This window comes from Tursiops truncatus, chromosome 5 (assembly GCF_011762595.2).
Source record: "Tursiops truncatus isolate mTurTru1 chromosome 5, mTurTru1.mat.Y, whole genome shotgun sequence".
NCBI classification, from domain to species: domain Eukaryota; kingdom Metazoa; phylum Chordata; class Mammalia; order Artiodactyla; family Delphinidae; genus Tursiops; species Tursiops truncatus.
The window spans coordinates 22,038,334-22,055,930 of NC_047038.1; the positions used below are offsets into that span (position 1 = coordinate 22,038,334).

General features: G+C 38.5%; 2 protein-coding genes across 6 annotated transcripts in view; one reads left to right on the forward strand and one right to left on the reverse strand.

The window, feature by feature from the left end:
• LOC109548757 (uncharacterized) overlaps positions 1-17,597 on the forward strand; it is a 304,090-nt gene that overhangs the window by 121,683 nt on the left and 164,810 nt on the right. The window lies entirely within an intron of this gene.
• The window catches only part of SYNPO2 (synaptopodin 2), a 172,229-nt gene that overhangs the window by 17,039 nt on the left and 137,593 nt on the right, over positions 1-17,597 (reverse strand). For 2 of the 3 annotated variants that reach the window (XM_019927870.3, XM_073804890.1), the window contains exon 4: positions 13,457-15,642. The exons of the other annotated variant lie outside the window; for it this stretch is intronic. In XM_019927870.3, the coding sequence (XP_019783429.2) occupies positions 13,457-15,642 (2,186 nt within the window). The remainder of the gene's footprint in view (positions 1-13,456; positions 15,643-17,597) is intronic. 3 annotated transcript variants of the gene reach the window in all.

The window sequence follows — 17,597 nt, forward strand, 5'->3', positions numbered from 1 at the left end:
GATATGATGTTAGGTAGCTATTGACTATCCACTTGCTAAACAATTGTTTCACATTCAGTATTGATTCATACAAATGCATAGACGAATTAACAAAAGCCTTATGAACTAACTAACACTTCATCAACCCTCTAAGCCACTTTGGTTGTATAGTCTTAGCCTAATATAAAAGGTAAATTCTTCTGGAGGTATTAACATGTTTAGGCCATCATAAATATACATTTGAGATTGAGAGAAGAGAAGAGATCCTTCAGTAAGATGTATGTTTGAAGTTCTTAAGCAACTATCCATTAAAGAAAAGAAAAATGCTGGGGAAGGGATGGGAAAAAAATGTCCAGAGCTTATCTGTTTGTAAAAAGATTCCTTACTTATACCAGTCAAAAAGTTCCTATCAAATCTGTTTTGATCTGTTTTGCAAATATTATGAGACACTTTCTGATAGTGATATTCAGATTTTCCAGTTGATGGTTGTTTTCCCATTCCATTCTTGTCCTTATTCTTGCGTCTCTCAATATTGGTAAATCTAATGGGGATAAGTCCCTTTTAAAATATAATTAATAGGTCAGCGATGATTGACCACCTGGAATCACATATGCTAGTGACCTAGGCTAGAGCTTTTGTGTGTTTTAGCTGGGAGGAAATTTATCTCCCAATTCCTTCATTTAAAGAGCCTGAAGGAGGTGTGGGTAGGGGGAGCAATTCTTACAATTTCTCTCTGTGGGTCAGATAGTCCCAGATGAAATCCAACTCTGATGTTACAACTAGTTGTCTAGACCAGTACATTTTTTGCAAAAAAAATGAAGTCTAGATGAGACAAAATGAAGTCTGACAATGCAATGCATCCCCATGATACACTGATAATTAAACATCTATGCACCATTCACAAAACAGGATTTTCACTTTGCCCGTGGTTGACAGGGGTAGGTAGAATATCACAGAAGTTTGGAAAAAAAAAAAGACAACAAAACAGAGGTTGAATAGTGAAAGCAAAGAAGGTAAATACTAAATGGTTCTTTGTAAAAAAGTGCTTTTTGTATGAATGCATAATATGTTTGACGTAATTTCATAAAATGGAAAATGAATTTGCTCTTAAAATGCATTTTAAGAGCAAAGGATGGAGATCTAGTGATTCAGGTGAAATGATAAGCAAAGAATAGCAGAAGTTCTGCTTTACAGAATTGCAAGCCCTTTTCTTACTTTACTCCAATGTGCCTAATGGCTGCCCTAGGACTAGAGGTGTCTCTGAGTTTCAGAATGCTCTCCATTCTCAGGAAGTATCTGCGTGTGTCGAGAATAGACAGGAGGAATTATAGTCACACTTTACAGACACTGGAACCAAAGCAAATCTTCTGGTCAGGGCTTCAAGGAAAGAAAAATTATTCTCTAACCTCCTAAGCTCTGCTTTTTGTCTCATTAGAAAAATGATGTCTTTAAGATTTTTTCTTCAAATATTCTGGAATTAAAGTGGTAAGGAACAAACAAATTTTGTCTTGTCGTGTTTTAAACTGACCTTGGTTTTTAAAAAGCATTGAACTGCATCAAAATACTCACAACACTTAAAACCCAAATGTTTTTAAGGAGCTATTTATATAGAGAATTATAAAATCTTAGAGATGGAAGGCATTTTAGAGATCCTGCAATCAAGCTTCCATGAGGTATAGGAGTTCCTTTTATAACACCCCTGATAGGCATTGCAATGGAAAAAACACAGGCTATGAAAACAGATAGACTTGGATTCAGCTGGTGAGTCTGCCACCTTGCTGGCTGGGTGACTTTGGGCAATTTTCTTAAGCTCTCTGAGCTTCAATTTCCTTATCAATTAAAAAAAAATGAAGATAATTTCCACCAAATAAGGTCATTGTGAAAATTAAATACATGGATTAAGACCCTTAACACATTTTATATGTCTAACACATATGTTAGTTAGTTCCTTCTCCATTCCTTCCCCACAAGTTTTTGAAGTTTTCTTAAGTTAAACTGAAATTTACTGTCTTGTAACTTCCATTCACTAGTCCTGTTTTTCTTTTTCACAATGGAGACCTTTACTCTCTCATCCATACCAAAATTCCTCAAATATCCAGCTCTCCTACCTCCTTTTTAGTCTTTTCTCCTCCCACTGGTAAATGTACAAGCATATATCTCATGTTACAGAACTTCCAGACACATCACCATCCTTTTTGTTTTAGAAATAAACTTTAGTGCGTCAAAGGCCTGAAAACAATACTCCTGTTAGGATCAAAGCTGCTACTCATTGGGCCTACCTGTCCCTTTGTTCTGTTCACTCTTCTAATGTTTAAGCAGCCTCTTGACTGACTGCATTTTGTCAATCCAGCACACAATCTGATTGTCTTAATGTTAAGGTTAAACAAAAATATTGGGATCTTTCCCTGTGATCCATAAAGCGCACAAACTTCTTTTTAGTTTTGGAGATTTTACAATCATACTTGTTTCCATTTTAAAAAGCTAATTAGCATTCAAAGTGCTTCAAAATTCTCCTTTAGTCTAGATCCCAAAATAAGAATGTTTTGATTACTGCCAGAGAGATTTCAGTTATTAGTAAGAACATTTTTGATTGGAGATAAGAGACTCTACTGCCCTACGGCCAAGGGAAGTCATACAATCCCTTTGCCCAGAGATAAGAAAAATCAGCCAGGGAACTTTGTACAGTCGCTTCTCTAGATGATAAAATTGTATCATTCTATTCCTAGAAATATTTATTCTCAGACTTGATTAGAAGCAGGGGGTTAGATAAAATCACATATCAAGGCCCTCTTTATTCTTCTATTTAAAAAACAAATTTAAAAGACTGTTCAAAGCAAATTATTTGCAACACACTTTAGAATGGTTGCCTGTGAAGCACTCTCTGAGCGGGAGGAGAGTTTGCTGCCACCTCCTGGGCTTTTAGAATAAAGCTGTCAAGATCAGCACTTCAGGGCCTGTTCCCTTCAGACAAGGCATCAAGAGCATTTGAACTCAGGTGCCGTTTGTTTACAAGTCTGGCTGTCCCGGACTGAATGAACTAGAAAACTATTGATGGGTTTTAAAGAATAAAGTTGATTTCAGTGTTTTGTGTGTCAGAAAACTGGTTTTCAAAGTGAGGTTCACAGCCCATTACCATCAGAATCACCTGGGGTATATGTTACAAAAACAAATTCCTGGGCCCCATCCAGGGGCTACTAAAATCATAATTTCCCTGGGGCGAGGGGAATCTTAATTTTTCCCTGGGAACAAAAGTTGGAAAACTGCATATTAGAATACTGTGAAGTCAGAAAAATAATAATAATACTGTGAAGGCAATAGTTTGCTCACACTAAAACACTGTATATAAAGGAAATAGTTGGTGAACTGAAGTGAAAAACTAAAATTAAAAGTTCTAAGAGATATATTTTGTTTTGCTCTTAATTTCAGTAATACCACCTGAAATGAATTGTGACATTTTGTTGGACATTTCATAATGTAGAATTCAAAATCTATTTAGCCCATATTGAGTTTATATGAAGGATTATAAGTGGCACCATCTGATAAGCATTAACAAGTAGTCCAGTGGGCCAGACCATCAATAAATTCTGAGTGTGATTAAAACAAGAAAGAAACTTCCAACTGTGAAAGGGTTGGTATGATACTTTAAATTATCATTTTATTTATATCAGTCCAGCCAATTCCTTAGTGATTTTTAGCTCTAGAGGATGGTTTTGTGAATACTTCTTTATCAAACTGAGATATGCTAGCAGAAAAAAGAACTAATGCTATGTAAGAAAGAAACCTAGTTGTTTTTTACTTTTTAAGAAAAAGTGTAATTAAACGCCACAAAAGGAAAACTTAACTAAGCCAATTTAACTGTATTTGAAACTAAAGCAATTTTAGATTGAGACGAAGTTTTCAGAATCTCATCTTGTTGTGATTTTTCTCTCTTCAAGATCGTCCTAACTTCTGCTTCTGACTCAGAAGAATTCTAGAAGTACCAGAAAACCCACAAAAATTCCCTGTGTTTGAAAGGCAGCTGGAATTTTAAGTTCCTCCCTACATCAGTCATTCAGCTTCTGAGAATTGTTTTTCATCACTTGCGCTGTGAGCTGGGAGTTTGCTCTGTTCAGACCGAGGTTTCACTCTTTCTGGTTTTGGAAACTGATCACGCTTCTCAGGCAAGGGGATCAATTACTCTAAAAAGACCAGGTTGCTGACCCTTCATCCTGGGACAGTGTTGAGGAGGAGGGATAAGAACAGCTGCCTGCTGCATCGTCAGAGGCCAGCCAGGTTCTCTCAGAGCCCCAACTGTTGCAGGCCTGAATTGGGGTAGCTTCGGGGATTGGGTTGCCAACTGTTCCACTTTCTGTGTGATAGGCCTAGTTAAGCTTCAACTGTCCTACTAGAACCTTGCTCAGGATACCAGCTATTCTATTTTGAGAATATATTTCATTTACAAGCATTTCCCCTAAGAATTCTCTCTATATTGCTAAATACACCACACTTATTTTCTTTAATATTGGTACTTTGAATTTATCACAGTCCCTTTATAGTGAGTCTCAAAGCTGATATTAAGTTTCTTTTTAAAAAAATACTGTACCAGTCTTTTTGAATCCTGGTCTCATCTTTGTATACCACTACAACAATGCTAGTACAATAGATGAAGACAAAAGAGAAAAAAATTGACCAATAGGCTGAATACAGAGGAATATAGAAAAATAAAACTTCAGTAAAAAGAAAACAGTAGAGAAGAAACAAAGCTGTCTCAGTAAAAGACTCCTGGGGATATATTATTCTTCATGTCAATATGAGATTTATACAGACACTGCTGCCGCTTTTTCTATTTTAGTTCTCTTAGATCCCTTAAACTGGGATTCATATTAACAGAGAAAACAAAAGAACTTTTTAAATCATTGTGTGTGTTTCCCTCCTTGGTAGTTTATGAAATAGTAGCTATTGTTTATTGAGTGCCCTTTATGAGAATATTAAAAGCTAACATATGTTGAATGCTTTCTATGCACCAGGCACTGTTTTATACCCACTGCACATATTGGTTTGTTTAATCTTCACAAATCGTGAGGTACACCTATTATTTTCTCCATTACATAGCAGAGGGTACTGAGACACAGAGAGGCTGAATCGTTTGCCTAATGTCTCCCAACAAGCAAGAGGCAGCCTGGGATTCAGCTACAGGCATTTTGGCCCAAGTCCACACGCTTACCCACTACTAAATATTGTCTCTGTATACTTGGTGTTTATGTGCATTATCTCACGTAATCATAGGTGAATTTCATTTAAAAAATGGTTAGCTTATGCTTCCCCTAAATCAAATCATTGCTTTAATTTATTTATTTTTTAATTTAAATATTTGCAGGAACATTTTTCTGCATTATTGTTACTAAAATTTGAGGAATTTCTCATCACTATTCTTTTTTTCCTTAATTTACCTGGTGTAAATTAGCACAGCTGTAGTAATATATGATGGCTTGAAGTGGGTGTTTGAGGAATTTAGTCAAACACATCATGGGTATTCACTCAATGGAACTAGCAAAATGTTAGACTTCCCCCTACCATTTGAGTTATAAGCAAATAGGCTGGTAGAAATAAAAACGACACCTTTCTCCCTCCCCTTGTACCTGTTCACAAGTGTCTATCATTTGGGTCTACCAAACTCTAAGAAGTTTTTTCAACATTTCTTTCTTTGATTTGGAAGGTATAAAGTAACTTTTGAGTTATTCCTGAGACAAGTATAGCTCATCACCTCTGATGGGCAATTCCTTTCATATGTGACCTTTGTCTTGTGATCAAGTGAGGTAATGTAGCCTTGTGATTAGAGAATAGCTCTGGAGTCTGACTGTTGGGTCTTGAGTCTTAGCCTCATCACTTTAGACAAGTTTCTTAACTTTTCTTTACTGTATTTTCTCATCTGTAAAGTAGAATAATAATAGTACCTTCTTCATACACTAGTCATTTTGTGATGACTAAAAAAGTTAAAATTTGTTGTCTTTAGAATGGCACCTAGCATATAGTAAGTCCTCGTAATTATCACTGTATTAGTGGATCTATGGTTTTAAATTAAGGCAGTAAAGATCTGCAAATATAATGAGGGTTTTTTACAATTAACTCAGAAGTTCACATCTTCTCTCCTTGAAGTTAGTGACGAGAATGTTCATACCCACATTTAGAATCCATTACAGTAGTTCTTTAGGAGATGTTTCCAAAATGACAATGAGACATAGTTTAAAGCAAACAGAACAAAACAAAAAACTACTGGAAAAAACATAAGGTATAAAAATGTCCTCTCTGGGAACTTTTCAACAGAAATACCTGTTGAGAAACCTTCCATTGAGGACATTGCAGCAGGAAGGGTTTGCTGCCTCATCCACATCCAGGATGAATGCTAGCTCAGCCAGGAGACACTTCATGGAACTCTAAGATTCCAGTGACGACTGCTTTTTTGATATATTTTGAAACACTGAAAACTGTGATTCTCTCAGCATTATTCTGTGTAGACTTATTCCTGTTGAAATGTCTCAAGTTATTATTGGTTTAGTAGCAAACCAAGCTGGGTGCTGATTCACTATGATAAGCAAGTTCCCTGAATTACTTTTAGTGGGAAAGGCATGAAGCCAAGGGGAGTACTTCCTTTTATGTAGAGCCTTTGATTTTGCTTTATTTTTTTTTAATGACATTCCTCACCGCTCCCAGCCCATGAATATCACCTTTTCACCCTGATATAAGTGAAAGAATTTTGGGAACTCATACAAAATCACTGTCAAATCCATCATTTCTACTTATAAAACAGATGCTTATTTTTCAGAGACTGGTTTTCACTTCCAACATATTATCATAGCATCTGATTTTATGAGCAATCTTATGATAGTAGGGTCCTTTCTAATGTCTCTCAAGTGGTCAAAGCCATCCATTAAGCATATGTAGAGTAGGCTCTTGGTGGATGGTTTGCTGAACACATAATTAACAGGTCTCAGGGAGTGGGATTCTGGGGTCTAATGAGACTATGGAAATCTTGTGGTACTGAAGGGAGAGCCTGGACTTGGATGTCAGATAAGTATGTAAGTCCAACCCCAGCCCACTACTTTATAAGCTTAGTGATTGCTGGACAAGTTGGTTAGCCTCTCTGGGCTTCAGATACCTTGTCTACGAAATGGAAATAATAATAATACCTTCATGTTCAGGGTAATTCTGAGGAGTAAATGAGATCACAGTGTAATTGGTTAAGGGTGTAGGTCCAGACCAAATCCAGGGTCCACTACTTAACGCTATGTGATCTTGGGCAAGATATTCAGCCTCTTTGTGCCTCAGAATCCCATCTATAATCTATACACTGAGGATTATGATGGTACCTATCTCATAAGGACTACTGATTAAAAAAGATAATCTATGGTGGTTGCCAGAGGGGTGGAGGTGTGGGTGGGCAAAATGGGTGAAGGTGGTTAAAGGTACAAACTTGAGGTTATCAGAAATAAGTTCTGGGGATGTAATGTACAGCATGGTGACTATAGTTAACAATACTGTATTGTATATTTGAAAGTTGCTAAGAGAGTAGATCTTAAAAGTTCTTATCACAAGAAAAAGAAATTTGTAACTATGTGTGATGTTAATTAGATCTATTGTGATGATCAATTTGCAGTATATACTAGTATCAAATCATTATTGTACACCTGAAACTAATGTGATGTTATATGTCAATTATATATCCCTTTAAAAAAAAAAAGAATCTATGAAGATACTTGGCACAATTCAGGGCCCAGAGTTTGTGCTCAGTTAGTGTTAGTTATTGTTATAATTTATGTAAAGTATTAACATTGTTCCTGGCTTTTAGTAGAAACTTAATACATCAACCCCCCCACCCTACCTTCTGTCTTTTTCTTAGACCTCATGAGCTTGTTTAAATGGCTGCCACAGCTTCCATCCCCACCCATGTCATCCTAACTGAGACCGTAATCTTGACTCAGGGCCTTTGGGTGTTCTTGAAAACAGATCATTCCACTAAATAAAGATACCGAAGAGCCTCCCTGACTTCTAAAATGTCTCCTGAAGAACAAAAAAAAAAACACTTTTGCTTTTTGATATTTACTTGCAAGAAGAAAAAATTTCTCAGTTTATACCTAAAATGTGCATTTCTTTTCAACTTAGAGCTAATTGCAAGTCTATGTTTGTTTGTTTGTTTTCCATGAACAACCATTAATAATTATCAAGGAGCTCAAGAAGTAGGGGCTGTGAAAGCAGGATTCCTCCATGGTATATTGGAATGTTATTATTTTAAATACTATTATTATTATCAGGTAGAGGAAGAAGGGTAGGCTGGAAAGTAGGTCCTTGTAATTATTTTTATTAGGACCCTGAATGTATATCTTACCAGTCATAACACACACATAATTTAGAAAAACGTGTCAAGAATGAGGTGTAAACAGAGATACACGTGAGGAACTTTACATTTAGAACCAAAAAATGAAAATTTAAGAAACTCTGTGTATCAATAACAAACAATTATTTAAACTATAGGACCCTGTAGAAGTCTAACTTTTTTTTGTACTTGAGAAATACTTTATTAGCTGGCATAGTTCTGATAAAATCAGGAATCTGACAGGATTTGATATTTTAAAATTAAATTTCTCTTCACTCAATTGCTTCTGAGTAGTGAGGTCTATGATTTCCAAGTGCCAAATGGTAATTTAGTGTACAAATATACATACCATAGAAACATTAAATTTTTTTTTTTTAATTTAAGAAATTGGCTGTACCTGATAACATCAAGGAAAGAATAGTCTGATTTGGGGGCTCCTGGTTTTTATTGGTCTGATGCTCCACAGGATGGCCTGTAATTTTTTTCCTTTTTTTAAACTCAGACTGGCCTCTTTTAGCAATTTTGCCTGGTGTTTGGGTCCTGTGGGAATTTACTAGCTTGCTTTATGGCCTTTGGCCAATCCTGGTGGGAAGTCTAGAGAAGAATTCATTTCTGCTTTTTCCCAGAATACTTGTTGACAAACTCAGCGGCACTGAAGTGTTACACGAGTCTTTGTGTCCCCCAGAGTCCAGTGATAAGGGGATATGAGACCAGCAAGGGTCAGTGCTTCTGGGAATATAATGTTGGCTCTTAGAATTTACATATTTTTCTCATGAACTTTTAACAATTTTTAAAACAAATTCAACAACTGTGATTTTAGGAGGGAATGAGAACACAGCCCACTGCTTCCCTCTGGAAGCATTTTAAGCGTTTAGCTTTTCAGAAAACAATCACTTCTTTTTGATGATCATGACTTCAAATACCCTTCCTGCCAGGCCAGTGATGACTCATAAAATAGCAATGGATTTCAGGAATTCACTCTTTGAATTTGGGTGCTTGCAGGTTCTCAAATTTGTAACTGGACGAAATGATACACAGCAAGGGACTTCTGTTTGAAAGATTAAATCCAAACTCAGACACTAACAGCCATGTGTCTTGTGCTCTCAAGAAACGTCTGTGAAAGTGCTGCATTCTGAATGTTTGATATGCCTGTCAGCAGCAAAGAGCCTTCAAAATTTTTTAAGCTAGTAACTGTAAACAAAACAATGGCCCCACATCACTTAGTCCACTCCCTTTAAATGCAGATTATTTGTTCTTGACATCTCAGATGTGACTCTTGTGGCCAGGCTAGAATTCAACTGTGTGATAATACTCAGTTGCCCTATGAAACCCACTTTTTGAAAGGGGTCAGCACTATCTAGAAGAGTTAAAGAATCCTGGCTTACTCTCAAGAACTACTGTAACTCAGTCAGTTTTCCTGTGGTTAAAATGAGTTGCTTCTTGTGAAGATTAAATGAGGTACATGTAATCATTAACAATCGTGCTAGATATATTTTGAAGTACAAAATTTTACATGTTCCAGAATGACAGCCCCAATGTGTCTTATAAAACATATTCCTAAAAATGTATGCTTTATACTATCAATGAATAGTCAAAATGCAGAAACAGTGTGATTTTCCTCTCTCAAAGCAGAATGTGTTTATTATTGAAATGTTAGAAATAAGACTGTAACTGTTCTAAGACCAAAGCGGCAGTGCTCAGATTCTCAATCTTACCAGTTCTGTGATTCAATCTGCCCTCCTATAAGACTGAGAGGAATATGTATACTTACATTTACATAGCACCTTTCTTCCTAGTATATCTAGTGTTGTTCACATTCACTATGGCACAACATTCCAGGAAGAGAGGTTTGAGACATCACTAAGGGGACACTGGTAGAAAGAAATTTGCATAAGGTCCTGCAGTAAGTGAGTGACTGTGATTACATTTTATTTTATATTCCAATGCCTGTTAACCATGCAGTGGATTCCTTAGGATAATGTATATAAGGCACCTATCATAACGCAAGCACTCAGTAAATGATCATTGCTATTGTGTTGACGATAACAACTGGACTTCATGGGTGGGGTGCTGTACCTAGAAATTAAGCTAACAAAGGACAAAGATAAAGGCAAGGTCCTAAACTAAACAAAAACTGCCTCCCCATACCCTCAAACTAGCCAAGCAACCAATCCGAATATCTGCCACCACAACAAAGCCAACACCCCAAATTCAAAGGGTGCCCAGTGGGAGGGAAGCTGAGGTCATGAGTCCTAAGTCTCCCACCTGCTGCACTGACATCATTTCCAGAACTCCAACCTGAAAGGTGGTACACCCAGCTTATTCTGCTTGCAAGCTCCCACGGGGCTCCCCGGCTGGGGAGAAGAGGCAAATAAATCCCTCCTTCTCCAGGGAGCTAGCTCAGTCCTTCTCCCTCCCAGCCCCCATCTCTCAGGGTGAGGTTAGACTCTGCTGTGGATACAATTTTGGAGGATTCCCATGCCTTTTCCACAATTTGGGACTGTATGGTTCCAGATGAGATCTGTGCTACCAGCTCCCAGTCGAAGCTGTGGATGCTTTTAGTGCATGCCTGACATGCTTCTTAGAAGCTTTTTGGGAACCCCATGACGTCTCAGTCATGTTAGTTGTGTCTTTAGTCATCAGCTCCAAACAGTGGCTCTGATAAGATGGCCACCTGTCCAACAGGAAATGGACCCCAAACACTTCTCATTCCTATATACCACAAACCACTGGACAACTGTAAATACTTGTGGGTCATTACCATTCTAGGCTACTGTTGAACCAGTGATCTCAAATTGACTACTTTGTGTTCCATTTTCTTCCCTCTAATTCATGCCGTTCTTTAAATGCTATGTTAAGAATGCAAAGTTACAAAAATGATCTCCTTTCCTGCCTCACCTTAAGATGCCTTTTTTGGTTGTTCTATTAGAAAAGAATGCAAAACGCACAGCATTCAACAGACTTCCTTTGCAAAGAACAAGTAATACAAACAATAGCCTTATATAATGGATAGATTGCTTTTTCCTTTATCCTGTATGAATCTTCCTAATTGATTTCCCAAAAAGGCAAATAAGAGGCCAAGCTACATCCTGTGGTTCTAACCTCTACATAAATTGCCACCAAAAGCAATGGAAGATTTTCCAGAGAAAAAGCAGAAGAATAAGCCCCATTGTTCTGTAGCTGACTTAATTCTCCTCTGTGTTATGTCATACAAATACCTACAACTTGCAGTTTTACAATGTACAGAGAAATGGAAATGTTCACAGAAAAGAAATTCAGATGTTTGGGAAGCAATATAAGAGAAATATCAGAGAAATGACTTAGGTCAGAACAGCTCATACAGGGAAGTTTTTTTTTTTTTAATACATTGAACAGATTAAAGAAGAAAGTAATATTTTAATAGGGTAGTGAAAATATAGCAGATTGACAGTGACAGCAGAAAAAGAACAGGAATACAGATATTTTCAGAGGATTAAAATGGTACCATGTACCCTCACACCAGGCAAGCTTTTATGAGAGGTCTCTAGACATATCTCTTGTATCGAGTAGATGGTTTTCCTTGGAGCTGTCAAAAATGCTTTGTGGGGCTTCCCTGGTGGCGCAGTGGCTGAGAGTCCGCCTGCTGATGCAGGGGACACGGGTTCGTGCCCGGTCCGGGATGATCCCACATGCCGCGGAGCGGCTGGGCCCGTGAGCCATGGCCGCTGAGCCTGCGCATCCAGAGCCTGTGCTCCGCAACAGGAGAGGCCACAAGAGTGAGAGGCCTGCGTACCGCAAAAAAAAAAAAATTGCTTTGTGGTTCTCTACATTAATTCATGTTGAATATTTTCCATGGTTGGTCGGACTTGGACTTAAAATAGATATGAGAAAGTTCTTCAGGTTTACTGTCAGTAACATTATTAACTTCAGAGCCAGCTGGATGATGGCATGGCATATGACCAATCCAAATTTAAAGGTAACCTTGTCTGAATCCTCCTGGTCCATCAAATATAAATAATAAAGTGAAGGTGCAGGAATAGAATTGCAAGGAACAGTGGGAGAAGCAGTCGTCAGAAAGCAAAACAAACACAAGAAAAAAAAATCTGTGACGTCACTCAGAAATGATGCTAATAATTGTGAGTTCTCACCCTACGGCCTCCACAAACATGGGATTACTTGTGCTTCACAATCAGCCCCTGGAATCAGTAACCCTTCATGCCCCAATCATGTGATTTCCCAAAGGAAAACAATAGCCATATGTACCTTTAGCTGCAGCCTGCTCACCTTTTTATATGTTACTCCATTTTACTGTACTCTACCACTTGCCTCAGCGAGGAAAACAAACTTATGCCTTCATGGGCAATTGGAGATGTACTCAATTTCTTAGGTAACTGGGGAGAGAGGATGGGAATCAATCTCTAAGGATAATTATCCTTCTTACCCATCCAGTTTACTTTAAAGAAGTCTTCTGAAATGAGCTAATATATGTAAAACATCTGGCAAGGAGCCTAGTACATAATAAGTACTCTGTAATTATTAATCCTCTCTTTCTTACCTACCTTACTAAACTATGTACATTCCAACAGTCCCCAAGGTACCTTCTCTGCAACATCAAACAGGTGGCTGAGGTTGACAGACCAGAGCTGATCCCTGTCCTCGATAAATTTCTTATCCTTTAATACTAGTAATAGAGATAAAGCACTACTTAAAAAGGAAATGTCAGTCAATACATGCTATGTTTTCACTACATTTGAACCTTTTCACTGTAGGAACACAGCTGTTATGTTACATAAAGACTGTGTCCTAATGTTGATAACACTGATCACTGTTTTTTTGTGGCTAAAGCATAAACCCTAAGGATCTGCTTACTTAATATAATGGCCCATGTCTATTTAGGGGTGCTCCCAGACTTTTTAAGTGTGCAAAGAAGATAAATATGTTTTAAGTCAATCTGAGTTAGATTTTTGACTCATTAAAAATATTCTCCTTGGACCCAGATTGGGAGGTGACATCTGAAATTAAATTAAGTTGAGGACTTGCTAGGCATTCTCAGGGACTCAAGTAACACTGCAAACAATTCGTTTCAAGCAAAGTGGACACTCAGCTTCAGCTACAAGATTACTCTTCTGCAACAGATGGTTTCCACACCTGAACTGTGACACCACTTTTCTTTGCTGAGAACTTCGGCCTTGGTGCCACAAAGTAAGATGTCGAGGCTGATTCTTGCTTTGGAGAGGTGGGAATGGCCACGGGCACTGGGGAGGCGCTTACTGGTGAGGTGGCCTCGGCAAAGAAGGAAGGCTGAGAGCTATAGGCTGGCACTGAGTACACAGACGAGGCCTGCACATTAGTGGGCGAGCCAGCATTCACTGGCCGAGGAGGAATAGCTTGCTTCATGGCTGGCAGTGAACTGACCTTGACTGATGACTTTGCAGGGAGGCCATCCTTTGCATCTGGAGGTTGGAAAGTAAACAAGGATGCATTTAACTGATAAGGTTGGTGCTTCATGACATCCAAAGCATTAAGGGGTTTCTTGCCCTTTTTCTTGCTTGATTTGGAGGCCTGTGGGGCTGATGGCTGGGACTTGACAGCAGCCAGTGGGTAGGAGGGGGAGTGGATGGGATTGTAGGCCACAGGAGGAGGTGCTCGGACATTGGAGGAGTACTTCCAGCCGGCCGGGAGAGATGGAGTGGGAGACTGAGCACGGGCAGCATGGGCCTGCACGGTGTCTGAATCTACCACGTACTTTTTCATCCTCGACTGCCTTTTAGCAAAGAGCTGGGCTCCTTTCCCACTCATTCCTGGAAGCTCATTGGATGGTCCCATTGCGCCAGTATGAGCAGTGTTTACCATTGGTGTGGGAGCTGATGGTTTGGGAGTGTAGTTCAGACTGGCTACCGATGCTTGTGGTCCTTTGAAGGGACCAGCCAGGCTCAGAGCACTAGCAGGCCGGGCAGTAGGGTAAGAAGGCTGTGCTATTTTGATGGAGGAAACAACGGTGCCATGTGATGGGTTGGATGTGGGGAAGGCAGGAGGTTGGGCTGGAGCCACTCCTGGCGACCAGACTGGAGAAACTGGAGTTACTGGTTGGGAGGATGAGGACTTGACAGAAGGCTTTGGAGCGACAGGAGGTGGGGTCTTTTGTTTTGCAGTGGGGCTTTGCATGAAATTACAAGCCTCTGCTCCTAAACTGAGGTAGTCTTCTTCTGGTCCGGAATCTCCTCCTGCCCCAGTGCCCTTTTTGCCTTCCGAATTTTGAAGAAGTGACAAGAGTTCAGGATTTGGGCTTACTTTGGGCTCTTTAAAAGTGAACATGGGTTTTGTCGTGCTTCTCCTTTTGGCCTCCTGCAATATTCCTGTTCTTTTTGCTGGCACCGCGATCCTTTCATCCCGGGAAGCTATTTGTTCAGATGAATCGTAAAAGGCTGGCTGGGACCATGGGCCAGGCTGGGGCCACGGAGGGAGCTGTGCTGGGCCAGCTGTCGGACTTGACACTGCTCTGGAAAAGGTTTCAGGTGGGGGTGTGACTGCAGAATAAGGTGGAGGCGCAGGAAAGTCAGCAATGGGACTGGTCATGTTTCGCGTTGGAGAGAAGGGGGTTGCTGGCTGGTTCACGGACCCCGGGAAGGGTTTGGCCGTTCTATTCATAGGGATCATCCTCTGAGCCTCTGCTGTCTCGGACAAGCCAGTGAAGCCATTCTGTTGGGGCACATTGCCAAGGCCACGGCTCACCTCGATGTAGCTTTTGCTCGCAGATCTCTGCACTCTCACCGATTCTTCTTCCTTCCTTTGGTAAGATATCATGGTTCTCAGGCCATCCATCTGGGCAGCATCTGGTTCTCTGCTTGGCATTCCACTCACCCTCTCCTCCTCTTTTTGGGCTGTGATCTGATCCATTCTCTCCCTCCTCTTAGCAAACATGAGGGCCCCCTTGCCTGTGGTGTCTGGCAACATCTCCATCTTGTCCCCTCTGCTCAGTTTCTTTTCAATGTCCACTAGTCCAGAATCCCAGTCAAAGTTCACAACTTGTGTGTTGTCGTCAGTGTCAGACAACAACTCTTCCTCCACCTCGGATTCGCTTGCACCCAGAAATGCTACTTCACATGTATCCTCTTTGTCGCCTTCTTCCTCCTCCTCCTCTGCCTCTCGATCAAGTTCACCAGTCCCGTAACTGACTAGGGTGTATTTCCTGGCCCTCCGACGGCGCTTCTTAAACATCAACACCCCCTTGGAGTTGGGGTTGGGGGCATCTGTCAGAAGGAGCGCAATGCTTTTGCATTTAGATTTTGCTTCTTTCACCTGCTTTTCTGATTGGCTTTCACTCCTCCTGAGCCCTAGGGAAAATACAAAAATTATACTGAGTTGGCGAGTTCAAGGAAGACTCCATGGCAACCCAGAAATCAACTCTCCTGGGGGAAAATGAATGCAGAAAAAACATGTTTACAGTTGGGTACTGAATTTTGAAACAATCCAACTCATTTCTCTTTCTTATTTCTTTCAAAATATATACTTCTGTAATGATATACATGATGGTATAATACAGATATAATTTGTATATATATAATATGCCATTTCATTTTTTTCTGTAAATACATTTTATATATGTTGGTTAGAATATATGTTTCATAATTTGTTTCTGTATGGCTCCTTACACTTTAACAATAAACACTGGAAAATAAATGTCAGTTAGTCGGATGTAATTAAAATTACAAAGGAAAGAATTTAAGGACATAATATTTTCTGAAAACAAGTTAGGACATACCTTGCATTTCCATATTTAAAAAATAAAATGTTGATATAAAACATTTCCAAGCATTTTTAAAAAGTGGGAGGGGGAAACAAGAAAATATTGTTTACCTAAATGTTTCAAAGTAATAAGTTTAAATATTTAAGTTTTCTGTTTCTTTTTTTTACTTTGTCATTCTCCCAAAGTCTTTGCATTCACAGCTGCTAAATTAATATAAAGTCAAAAAACTGAATGAATAATAATTGAAGGTACCGAATCAATAATTAATAATAATTCAGAATACAAGATTATTGTGAATACATTTAAGAAATTTTAGCTACAAAGTTGTCTAGATAAATTTGTTTGTAAATTATTACCATCTTGGAAATATAATACTACTTTAGTTGCAGCAAGAATAAGTGTAAATCTTGGGGAAATTTTTAAATTATATTACTAGTGACTCTTATAACTGTGGGTGAAAACTGATGCGGAAATTAAGTCATGTAAAATGAGAACTTGACAGTTTTAAAATAACAAAAAGCTATATTTCAATTTTTAATTTTATTATTATTGTTATAAAAAATAAATTGGTGGCAAATTAATTTATAGTACCAGCTAATTATAATCATGTGTTCCATGATAAATGAGCATGGTTCACAAATAATTTTTGAGTTCCTCAAAATAGTTAAATGGAAATTTCAGAAAATCTTTCTGAATATTTTTTTAATTGGAAATCAGCTCTATTTTTCACTGGAAAAAATCAGACTTAATGGTTACTTTTTCAAAAATAAAATAGAATCAGAATAGTTTTATAACAAAATTACAGATATTCACTGGTAATCAAATTTTATTTAGAGAATATAGTAAAAAGTGTGGTCATTCCTAAATGTAATTCCTTTTTAACTAGTGTTATACAACTTACTATTAAATTGACAGTCACAGTTGTTGCTAACTTCACTGCCAACATGTAAAATATGTGTGAGTGCTGCCTTAATGCACTTGTTTAATATGCTATAAATGTGAAGATGCATACAGATGCTTAAAGTATAAAGAATGATTAACATCACTTGCCAATTCAACTACAAATGGTTATGCTAAAAATACGCTTTAAAAGGAATAACAATAGTTAGGAGACTTAATATACTTTGAATAACCAAGATCATTACTTTTGTGTATCATTCATACATTCAAGTGCCTTTGACAGTCAGTTTTTACCTCTTCAAATGAAATTCCAAATTTGTTTCTAAAAAGCACATGAAAGAAAATAGCAAAAATCATAAAACCTAACTGCCATTCTTATCTTCATTCTCCAATCTGTAATCGCTCCCCTGGGTAAAACAAAACACTGTAAAAAGCCTTGACTTTAAAATATATTTTGTGTTGGGGAGACATTTAAATGCCTCCACATGGCCCTGGGGATTGACTTTTGTGTCTAGAAGGTAGATGAAACGCTTTGCGGTCTAGTGAAGACTTACAAAACGGAGAGGATCATGTAACTGCTTAGTATTCCACATGTCCTTGTCCGTCAAACTCACTTCTGCAAGCATCATCATGCTGCACAAT